The sequence below is a fragment of the Poecilia reticulata genome, linkage group LG6 (assembly GCF_000633615.1).
Source record: "Poecilia reticulata strain Guanapo linkage group LG6, Guppy_female_1.0+MT, whole genome shotgun sequence".
Classification (NCBI taxonomy): domain Eukaryota; kingdom Metazoa; phylum Chordata; class Actinopteri; order Cyprinodontiformes; family Poeciliidae; genus Poecilia; species Poecilia reticulata.
Window position 1 is genome coordinate 5398669 of NC_024336.1, and position 12224 is coordinate 5410892.

Below are 12224 nucleotides of genomic sequence, written 5' to 3' on the forward strand. Positions count from 1 at the left end.
ACCTTTCCATTGGATCCAAGCACCTGGACCAGCTGACCGGTACGGCGTCCATCAGTCCACGGTCTGCCGGATCATCACAACGTGGACCAACTTTTTATTTACTTGGTTAAACTATGATCTTGAAAAAATCTACCTGCAGACTTTGTTGGCTAYCCTGACACTGCAGTCATCCTGGACGGGGCTGAGCCGGACTTCCTCTCCTCCAGAGTGACGAGTTTTCATCACCAGTAAAGGCAAAACAAGTCTGATGTCTGATTAGCTGCTAGGAAGCATATTATAGTTCATTTTGCTATCYTGTTTGTACCTACAATAAAATTGAATCTACATTTCACAAACCTTTTTTCCCCTTTTCTCAGTGTTTATGTTATATCAAGTATTTGCATGTAGATCAAGAATTCAAGTTAGATGTTAAAATGCAACACAACCAGCAAATAAATGTGAATATTAAGTAATATGCAGTTAGTCATATAATTTAATATACTGAATAAGGCTGGATGATACAAWTTTTTTTTTCATACCAGATTTGATTTTAATCGATTTCTCTCGTCCTCAATTTCTATAATAAAATCACAGAAAATACTTTCAAAAAGTGCCTTTATTTCAATCATCTGTTCTGTGAGTTGTAGGGAGCATTAAGGTCAGGATACAAGATTTTTTATTTGCAAGAATGCAGTCATCRTTACAGCAGAATAAAGATGAAATTTTATAACAATGTCTTAAAATGACAAGAAGTCGTTTTAATGAGAAATAAAGATTCAGATCTGATGTAACCAGCTCAGTCCATGTGGTTCTGACATTTGTCAGTAATCAAGAGGATGTACATTTCCACCTCACCTGACCAGGTAAGCATTAAGGTAAAAATAAAATAAAATACTGTATAAACAAATACTGTATACAAAATGGAAAAAGAGCAACCGATAGAAATACTTTATATGTAAAGAAAAGCAAAAACGTTAATGGCAGGAGAAAAGTTGTTAACATTATCTCAGCCAATCTCTCCCTCCAGGAAGCCATCAAACAGAACTGTCCAACTCCAACTATATCCATCCATCCATCCATTTTCTTGACACTCTTGTCCCTCAGTGGAGTCGGGACCAACTATATTAAAGATTTTTTTTAAAAAGAAAGAAAACGGAAAGTTAAAACAACAAATAATGCCAATTTAATAATTCAGATCTAATGCGTTCTGGAATCTATTATTGACATTTTACACGTTTCACAAATCAATCAGAAGGTTTCACAAATATTTTATTTATTCTGCTGTTAGTACAGAATAATCTAGTTAGGTTTGAAATGTCTAGGTGTTGTTTTTAAAGTACAACACATTAAAAAAGCTGAAGATAGTGAAAAATCCTTWAGCTATTTTCCGAATTAGATGCTACATTCTGAAGCTAACTTCAGCTTCGACTGATAGCTTGGGCACAATATAGACAGATCTATATGTTATATATCTATATCTATCTATACAGCATAGATATGTATATTGCACAATGCACAGATCATCAAAACACTTAAAACATAGCATATTTGTAAACTTGTCCCTGTTAACTACGTCAGACATATGAGGATTATAATGAATATAAACGATTTAATAACTTACCTTCAAAGTTATTGTGAAGTTTTGACACATCCATCTTTAAACCTTTGTTGTTGTTGGAGYGTTTCAGGACGTCTGAATAATTMTATAGGCATCATTAATAGTCCTGCAGGACTGAGGAGCCACTGTTAACATAATGTTGCCTGTGAACCGGAACCATTCTATGTGGCAAAAAAGTGCGGAAGTGCTAAAACGGAAGTCCGTGGCATATACCCCATTAATAAAGAATTTTTGAATTTGACAGAGACAAGGGGACAGGGGACTTTAACCCTCCTTGGAGACAAGTTGACTTTGAGGAAGAATGCATACATAGCTGTTGCTTTGGGCATAAAAGATTGAACAGCCCTGGTATCCCAGATTCTCTATAAAATGCTTAAGGTAACAGAGTTATTGGTCACAAAACAATAGACTGGACAGCCAAATTCTCATAACCCCTTCACCAGTTCTGGTTCATTGTTTCATTGTCAAATGGCTTACCTTTGTTCAACAACTGGTGAGTAACTCCTTTTCAATGCAACAAAACAAGCTTCACACTGAGGACTGATCACTAAATAGTTGGAGCACAATTTAAAAAACAGAAAGCTTTATGATTTATTTTTCATATTTTTCTGATCCAGTTTTGTTTTCTTCTTTAACCCTCAGATGACCACAGCCGGGTTCAGCTTTCCCCACAAGTCAACAAAGATGGAAAAACCACCGACTATATCAATGCCAACTATGTGGATGTAAGTAGTTGTTGGTTTCATTTATAGGAATATTGATTTTACAAGTCGATTTGTCTAATACAGGGGTGTTAGTTTGGAATCAAAAACCAGACTGGAACCAGCAGTTTTAGAGCTCTCAATGTTTTCCTTTATCTCCAGCTTCACACACTTCAGTCAAAACAAGAGAAGGGAGAATCTCCCTCTCATCTGAACCACCTGGCTTTTAAGGGACTGGCTTCCACCAGGACTAATTAGAGGGGTGGAGACATTCACATTTTCAGAAAGAAAGAACAAACATTTGTACTAAACTATATTCCTAAAAAATGTTTACAGTTACAATTAACTCAAACAAAACTAGAAACAAAAACAATCTGGATCCAATCAAAATAAAAATACATCTCTCCTCCATCTCAGAATATGGATTTTTCCAATGAAGCCGATTGGAAACACCAGGTCCTTGTCAGCACTGCTCATGGGCGCGTTTCCATAGCGACACATGACCTAGTGACGTGTTAGGGAGAGGGTAAATCCTTTAGAAGGGGTCCCCAAACTTTTTCCTGTGAGGGCCACATAACTTTTCCCTTCTCTGGTGGGGGCCGGAGTCAGTTTGTAACAGAAAAAGTGTGACGATTGTAGGAGTTCGTAAATGCAAAAATGTATTGTTTTCCAGAAAGCACAATCAAATAACTCTCTTTGGATTCTTCACAGAACAAAAGTCAGGAAATAAATAATAACACTATTAATGAAATAAATAATAACCAAATAATCCTCTCTGGGTTCTTCACAGGAAAAAATCCAGGAAATAACACTATTTATGAAATAAATACTTTATTTTCCAGACTATAAGCCACACCCCCAAAGTTTTGTTTTTTTTTAAACCAGTAAACATACACATATAAGCCGCACCGGGCTATAAGCCGCATGGTTCAAATCTAAATGCTCTCTGGTATTGATCAGGGGGCCGCACCAAATGTGTAGGTGGGCCGGATCCGGCCCATGGGCCGTAGTTTGGGGACCACTGGTCTAATACATAGAAAACGCAGTTTAAATGTGTTGTTAGACAAAGTAAATGTATTCAAGTCAAAAAAAGTTTTGCTCTGGATCACTGTCATTCACACATTGTGAAACTACATTTAGCAGTAAATGTTTTTACATTTTTTTCCGTCTTGCTGTGCTGAGTCTATATTCCAATAAAGTCTTGTTAGGCTAGACTTTGGAAACTTTACATCAAGATCAGGAAGGGCATTTTAAAATGAGGGATCCCAAGGCCTCATGTCCAACCATGGGACCTTCATGTTTCTCCCCTTCTCTCCCTGCCTACTTTCCTGTTTGATTACTCAGAATAAAGTAACTAGTACTGCAAAATAATATTCAGAAATAGCAAACCACATTAGCAGCATAATGTTTCTTACAATGCTCAAAAAACATGCTTTGTTAGGAATCAAGGGAGACCAAACAAGTCCCAATGCCACTAAAGACAAAATGAATCCTCCAGGCCTGCATGAACCTGACACACTTTACAGCTTCAGTCTACATCACTGTGAACATGAATCACAAGGTGGTGAAAGTTTTGCTGTTCCAACATCTTTCAGAATGTGATGCAGGCATGTTACTGAAATTATTTTGATGATAAAAGATTAAGAAATTTTACATGTGAAAAGTATCTAAGTGAATATTTTTCATACACTCTGTTGTAGTCGTTCTTATTAGTCTGAGTGAGAGAATTCTGCCCCTTTTACAGGATGAGAAGTAACTAGCAGTAAGTATGTGATGCACAATGACAGTAAATGTGGGCAAGTTGTTTTTTTTCCATGCTGAAGCAGGTACTCTGTGTTCTGTAGGGGTATAAGAGGCCGCGGTCATACATTGCTGCTCAGGGTCCTCTGAGGTCCAGTACTGAAGACTTCTGGAGGATGATCTGGGAGCAGAATGTCCACATCATTGTCATGATCACCAACCTGGTAGAAAACGGTCGGGTGAGTAGATGGCTTTGATCCCACTGGAAGAAATTTAACAAATCTTCTGTCATACCAATAATAAGGCTAAATCACACCTGAGACACAAATCAGCATTTTTATCACTTCTGTTTTATGCAGCTCATATGTTTTTGTGTGTCCTCAGAGAAAATGTGATCAGTACTGGCCAGCAGAAGTGCAGGAGGAATACGGGCCGTACCTGGTGACTGTAAAGAGTACCAAAGTTCTGGCTTACTACACACACAGGACATTCAGTGTGAGGGATACCATCACTAAAAAGGTCAGATGATGGAACTAACTTTCAATTACAAATCTTCATCTAAATATTTCTGAAGCACCAACTCACAACACATCAGAGCATTACTTTCAGTTCATTGTTCAAATTAGCTTGAACAATGAAAGCTTTCTGTCTAAGGAAATCCAGCAGAGCATTGAGTCATTGACTTGCAGCATTCACTCCTCCTGGACGTAGCGAATCGTTTGCGTTGTCACTGATTTTACATCAATCCCTCATTCTAGTGAGCAGGCATGTATTGATAGAGGAGAAGAAAAACTCCCCTGTAGCAGGAAGAAACCTCAAGCAGAAGCAGAACCTGACTCAGTACAAGCAGCCAGATTGTCTTCTCAAGACATTCTGCTCTGTCTTGAGAAGACTTCAAGAATACAGGTGATAAAGATGAGCTCATTTGTCTGGATTAATTTATTTATTTCTCTCATAKCTCATTGACATTCCAGAAGCTCAAATTTTAAAGCAGGAAAAAACAAACATCCAGATTCATTTGGAAGGGAGCAAAACTTAGAGAGAAATTCAAAACCCTCCAGCTAACCATCCCCAGATTTTATATGCATTATTGTTCGCTAAAATGTGATTAGAGTGGAGGATAAATATCAGCTTAGTGTGATGATAAAAGTGTGCAAAAAGTCATCAGAGGGAACTTCCAGCACTGAAGCAGAATTTATGGACAAATCTGATGGAAAAATGGCATATTGTTGTTTTAATGAATATGTAAATACACTGTAAAGTAGAAAAAGTTTTGCTCAAATTAAAGGCAGTGCAATATCACTAACCACATCAATCAGTCGTTATGGGTCGAAATTTTTTTGCTACATGATAAATAATCTACAGCTAAGTTTAACAAGGTAGAGAAAACCAGCAAAACTGAATCACCATGCTGCTGATTATTCAACATATATTAATTGTATTCACATGCTTGCAGTGAGGTTGTTTATTCTGTGAGAAAAACAGGTGGCCCTTGTTTAAAGAGCAGGGAAGGAGATGCACACACRTTAAAAACATTCCTCTAAGATCTGAGTAAAATGGTTGTTGCAGATATTCTTCAGAAGAACAGTGTACTTGAAAGAAGAAACACGAATGAGTAAAGAGTTTATTGGAGAAAGTAACAAATATATGAAGATCAGAAAATGGTAGACTGGTCAGCTAGAAGTCTGATAAATTGAATTCAGTTTTTGCAGAGTGTCATTCACAATAAATCTGAATGATAAAATAAACAGATCCAGTTTATTTTCAGAAACACACAGTCAGTTCAGTCCATTTATATGAAGARATTTAAAGTCAGACATTCCAGTTTAATCGTAGCTCTGGTGTGCTGGGTGGCTCAGTGGGTACAGAGTTCTCCACACGGCGGTCCTGGTTCGATTCCCGACCTCTGGCCATTCTCTTTCCTCCCCACTTCTTGTCCATGTACTATTAAATAAAGATCACTGGAGCCTATAAAATATCTTTAAACATGTTTTTAACACACTCCAGCCCGCATTATGATTGATGAAGTTCTTAAAAACTTTAATTTAGATTTCAGTATTGTGGGCTGCATTCTTGGCTTTTGTTAAACCTCTAGAACACAGAGAGTGAGGGTGAATGGATGCATGTCAAAAGAGAAGACATTGTCCACTGTGTGTCCCTGAGGCTGTGTCCTCCCTCCTCTCTTCTATGTTGTGTATACAGACAACTGTTGCAGTCGGCATGACAACAGGTTAATTTTAATATTTGCAGATGATTATGTAATAGTCAGCCTCTTCTATGATGATGAACATGCCCATGGTCCTGTTGTTGATGGATTTTTAGACTGGTGCAATAATGCTTTTGTCCTATTAAATGTACTTTTTGACAAGTAATAGATTTTAGTCAGGAGCCCCTTTTCACCGGTACCGTATTTTCCGCACTATAAGGCACCTAAAAACCTTCAACTTCCTCAAAAGCCGACAGTGCGCCTTATAATCCGGTGCGCCTTATATATGGACCAATATTGAGCCACAACAGGTCTAGCATCTATGGTAAGCATAGACATAATATAAGAGTAGACCCCGCATTGGCTGCTCCGGCGCAGGAAATACGGCGGCCATCTTGGAGCGGTCGTCCCTCCTACTTTGCTCAATCAAAACAGCAGAAGATGCCTCAGCACTGAGGGATATTGTTGTTCTGATTGATGGACTATTGATGTGAGGGCTCCAAAGACAACRTTTAACAAGTAAGATGGACATATTATTGTGTATATATTGTGATTAGAATATTACTTTACTGTATTTATGTCCACCGACGAGATACCAGCTAATATTAGCTACAGTGCTTGGTGTAATACGGGTTCAGCCGCTATGAAGCCTAACTGAGATTCTGTAAATCTAAAAAAATTTATTATTCTCTAACATTGACTTAGATTATCTGACACAAGAGCCTATATTAGAAATTAAACAATATGACATATATTATAAAACTTATATTACATGTTATAACATTCACCAGCAAAGTTTACACAGGTGGTAAAGACTATTATATATATGTAATTCTTTTACTCTGTCAAAAGTAAGATACATCCCAAATCTTCCGTTTTTGTTTTGAAGGTTTCATAAAGACACGATGTGAGGAAGAAGAGGGAGAATCTATAGAGAGACGGATTCAGTGCAGCACGGATGAATCTCACATAGGATTTTGGACTCAATGTTAGCTGCTGAATCTCTGAAGATAGAACTCATCGGCTGAAAAAAAAAAATAAAGGGAACACTTAAACAACACAATATAACTCCAAGTAAATCAAACTTCTGTGAAATCAAACTGTCCACTTAGGAAGCAACACTGATTGACCCTACGAGGGTCCCCGTTGTCAATCAGTGTTGCTTCCTAAGTGGACAGTTTGATTTCACAGAAGTTTGATTTACTTGGAGTTATATTGTGTTGTTTAAGTGTTCCCTTTATTTTTTTGAGCAGTGTACATATATATATATGTATCCAATATATATTATCCAGTATCAATCATTATTTATTTGTGTTTGTATATTTATATTGATATTACTAAATAATTTATTAAATAAATTATGAACGGCTGTGTGCTTTGCACCAATCCCACTGGTGTTTGGACCCAGTGGCTCCTGTGAGTCCTCCTCTGTTGACCTTTGACCCTTGGAGGTACATTTTAAACATGTTATTACAGATCTTGGTTTTAAGGTGGACAGTGATTTTAAATTGGACAGCCAAATCAGAGCCGTGGTTAAGTCCAGCTTTAATCATTTAAGGCGATTGGCATCAGTGAAATCTTTTCTTTCCAGGCAGCAKTTTKAAACAGTGATCCAGGCTTTTATTTCCACTCGACTGGATTACTGTAACGCACTTTATCTGGGAGTCAGTCAGTCGCTGCTCTCACGTCTGCAGTTGGTTCAGATGCAGCTGCAAGACTTTTGACAGGAACTCGGAAGAGGGARCATGTGACCCCTGTCCTGGCCTCACTTCACTGGCTGCCTGTATATTTTAGGATTCATTTTAAAATTCTTATGTTTGTTTTTAAATCACTACATAATCTTTCCCCGGCTTAGCTCTGAGCTTCTTCACCCCTACATACCTTATCGGTCACTCAGGTCAGCAGATCAGCTGYTCTTGGAGGTACCAAGATCCAGAAGGAAGCTCAGAGGGGACAGGGCTTTCTGTCATTGGCCCAAAGTTATGGAACGACTTGCCTTTGCAGGTCAGAGAGGCCCCTTCACTGTCCACTTTTAAAGCTCGTCTTAAAACCCATTTATTTTACTTGGCTTTCAACTCCAGCAGGACCTAGTTTTAAATTGTATGTTGCTTGTTTTTAAACTGTAAGAGTTTTTATTTTTTATTATTGTTATGTTGTGTTTTAATGTACAGCACTTTGTATCAGCTGTAGTTGTTTTAAAGTGCTTTATAAATAAAGTTGGTATGGTATGGTAATATGCTCATCATACATCAATATCAGAATATTCCATTCCTATTCTACTGTTATAGCCACTAAGTATATTTAAATATGCTGAACTATGTATTAAAAACATACTTAAAAATACAATTGTTTATAAATGTAGCTTTGATAGATGTTTGAATATGGTTTCCAGTAACAAAAAAGCGTGTTATGATCGATTAAATGCACTGATACGTCTTTGTGCTGCTAAACACATAACGCTGAGTGGAGTGGTGGACCGCTCCAAGATGGCCGCCCTAAATCTCGTCAGTAACAATAGGCGAGAGCGGCCATGAGGCGTCTATCCTTATATTGTGTCTATGAGTAGATAGGTCAGTCAAACTTTATTAACAAACATTTCATGCAGTTCTAATGTTTTACAACTTAAGGTGCCAGAGGTTTTCTACCTTTGAAAGAATATTGTTATTTTTGAAGTTAATGAGTCCATCCTGTATCTTCCTCCTGCAGAGCTCAAAGAAGAGATGGAGCAACGAGCGAACAGTGGAACAGTTCCAGTTCACCCAGTGGCCTGACATGGGTGTCCCAGAGTTGTCTCTGCCGCTTCTCAGCTTCATTCACAAGTCATCCAGAGCCAACACAGACAACATGGGCCCAGTGGTGGTGCACTGCAGGTCACATGAGGCTTCACTGTCATCTTCACCTGAACTGATGCTGGAAGTGTCTCTGACTGCTTCTTTTGCTGTGCAGTGCTGGGGTTGGCCGGACGGGCACATACATTGTCCTGGACAGCATGCTGAAACAGATAACACACGAAGGAACCGTCGACATTCCTGGCTTCTTGAAGCACATCCGGGCACAAAGAAACTTCCTGGTTCAGACTGAGGTCAGAGTTCAACTTGCTACTTAAACACATGCAGGATTTCATACTGATGATGCACCAGAGTACAGTACAGTAAAGTATGTGTCTCCTCTGTGCAGAAATAAAGCATTTTTTTCTTTCTGAAATGTTTTATATCACTCAATTTCACAACACGTCATCCAAAAGTCATTTCAGTAATGAAATGAAATTCAGTAATTTCAAACTACCAAAATTACTTACACAGATTTTTTTTTTTTTTGCACTCGTCTCCATTCAATACAATAAAAGTACCAAGGTTGTCTGTTAGGTTTGCCTTAAAAATACACAAGTAGATGTTTTACTATAAACTGTAACAATATACTGTTCCTCCTTCTACAGGAACAGTATATTTTTATTCATGATACTTTGGTGGAGGCCATCTTATGTGGGGACACTGAAGTACTGGCAGCCCACCTTCACCGTTATGTGGATGAGCTGCTGACTCCAGGACCATCTGGGAGGACTCGCCTGGASAAACAGTTTAAGGTGAGCTGACACATTCATGCAAAATTAATGGAGATTAGGGTGATGGTAGAAGGCCTTCCAAAGTCAGAGACTTGGAGGTCATCATCAAAAATAAATCATCAAAATACCAGAGAAAACATGCAAAATCCTGCTCAGCAGTTATAACAAGGGTTTGTTAGATCAGTGACATTTTTTTAATTATTACTGATGAGGATCATAAGAATGATTCTCTTTCTATATATCTTTTAAACGTTTTTTGGCTCTAGTGGCTTTTATTTGACAGTGAATTGACAGGAAAGACRGTAATGAGAGAAGGGGGAAGACATGTGGCAAAGGTCACCAGGCCAGGAATCRAACCTGCGACGGCCACGTCGAGAACTAAGACCTGCTCAGTTGCTCTGTTGAGGCAAATCCACACATTGATTTATTCTAAGCATCTGTTCAGTGCTTGGTTCGATTCAGAGTTACCTAGGGACACCACACCATAATGTAGAGCTGTGTATGATCTGCATAGTTCAAGTAACTAATCTTTTGGAATCGTAAATCAGCTGATTTATCAATCTTATCAATCTACTTTGACCTGACCTCTGTTGCTCTGCTGTGAAAGGCTTGACTGACAGACTCTCCCACCAGGTCACGTCTGCTTGTTTGTAGTTTATAATAGTCACCCCACTGTTGACAACTCAGTGACTTTCTTGCTATACTTAACATTTCAGAAAAAAAAAAATCTTTATCAGCCAAAATCAAAATCAGCATGTCAGACTTTTTAAACATCGGAAAACAGCAGATCCTCAGACCCTCAGCATAACTATAGCTGTGGACAAGATCACTGATGCCTGTTGTTCTTGCAAGGCTGGGTAAGTCGRGCATTCATGGTTTTGAGGRTTACTTTTGAAATCAGTGATTTCTGTTGTTGGCAAATGTTTCAGTGTGCCTAGGCCTGATACTCGGTGCTAGCGTGGCTAACACGATTACAGTTTAGTAAAAAGCCTTTTCAGGTGAAATAAAATCTTTAATGTATGTCAGATACGGTGCACGTTGCATATTGATCTGTTCAGCTAACGTAAGGCTGTAACAGACAGGCTTCAGGATGTAGAAGTTGTATCGGTACTGCCATTATGCTTTACTTGGCTAAAAGGTTTTCATAATGGATGTGTTTATTATTGACTTTATTTTTTTCATTCACTAAACACAAAGAAAGCAAAGCAATAATACTTACGCCAGCAGACACTTTGTTCTTATTGTTCCTATGACGGTTGAGCTGCAAATGCGGTCGTGCACAAGCTTTGATCCAAGCAAGGCATTCCATTTCAGATTTTGGAAATCTGTGAATTTTAGTTCCACAAACACRATCAGGATACCTGACATCGCCTGTACAGATACCCCACTGACTGTGGAGAACCAWTYTTTTTCGAGTCCTGACGCAAAAACTTTCTGTCGGTCTGGTAGTCCACAATGTACATTAGCGTGAGTTTGTGAGCCGRTAACCCACGTGATAGCTGCGCTGTGACGTAAAATGGGCATTAGCCAATGAAAGTCGGACCCTGTGGTAAGGTCCATTGGCGATCGGTGCACCGCTACTGCTGTTATAATTTGAGGTAGTTGGAGCATGCAAGTAATGAATAACTGCTTTCCTAGGTTTGAACCCCACATGTGACTTCTGTCCACTTTGATGAAACCCTATCTACTGAAAGAAAGAAATCCCTGTTCTTTAAGTAAAATTCTAACCAGTTAAGTACTGGACCAGAGAGTCCTACCCAACTCTAAAGTCACTTTAATAATATGTCGTAACAAACAGTGTCAAATGCTGTGCTGAGAAAGTCCAACAGAACCAGCACTGTTGACTGTCAATGGGGAGATGATGAGGGAGGGGTCAGGTATGAACACTGGTTAGAATAGACAAACTAATTGTGCTCAGATCCATGTGTCCTCATACTTTCATACATACATTTCTTCTGTGCAAATGTATTCTTGTGGAATTAAATACGCCTTATTTACATAAGAAATCTACACGAGTCTTTGTATATCAGGCTCCATTTTTTGATTTTCATTACCGTATTTTCCGCACTATAAGGCGCACCTAAAAACCTTCAATTTCCTCAAAAGCCTTATAATCCAGTGCACCTTATATATGGACCAAATATTGAGCCACAACAGGTCTAGCAATTACGGTAAGCAGCCGCTGACTTCATTTTCATCCGCAGAAGAAGAAGCGCGCGATGCATGCTGGGATAGTTGTCAGAACGCTGGTTTGTTAATAAAGTTTGACTGACCTATCTACCTACCGACCRTCTAGAATCAGGTCGTCTGCAGGTCATTTAGCACCACGTTCTCTACGAACATGCTGTGCGCAAACGGAGAAGGGTGACCAACGTCCGGCCACGCCCCGGCCCAGTGGCGGAAGGCTCTCCTCGCCGA

At 38.8% G+C, this 12224-nt stretch overlaps 1 protein-coding gene across 5 annotated transcripts in view; it reads left to right on the forward strand.

The window, feature by feature from the left end:
- The window catches only part of ptprz1a (protein tyrosine phosphatase receptor type Z1a), a 122974-nt gene that overhangs the window by 105111 nt on the left and 5639 nt on the right, over positions 1-12224 (forward strand). For all 5 annotated transcript variants that reach the window (XM_017305392.1, XM_017305393.1, XM_008410944.2 and 2 more), the window contains 6 exons: positions 2240-2322; positions 4143-4277; positions 4423-4557; positions 8951-9114; positions 9191-9326; positions 9681-9827. In XM_017305392.1, coding sequence (XP_017160881.1) covers positions 2240-2322; positions 4143-4277; positions 4423-4557; positions 8951-9114; positions 9191-9326; positions 9681-9827 — 800 coding nt within the window. The remainder of the gene's footprint in view (positions 1-2239; positions 2323-4142; positions 4278-4422; positions 4558-8950; positions 9115-9190; positions 9327-9680; positions 9828-12224) is intronic.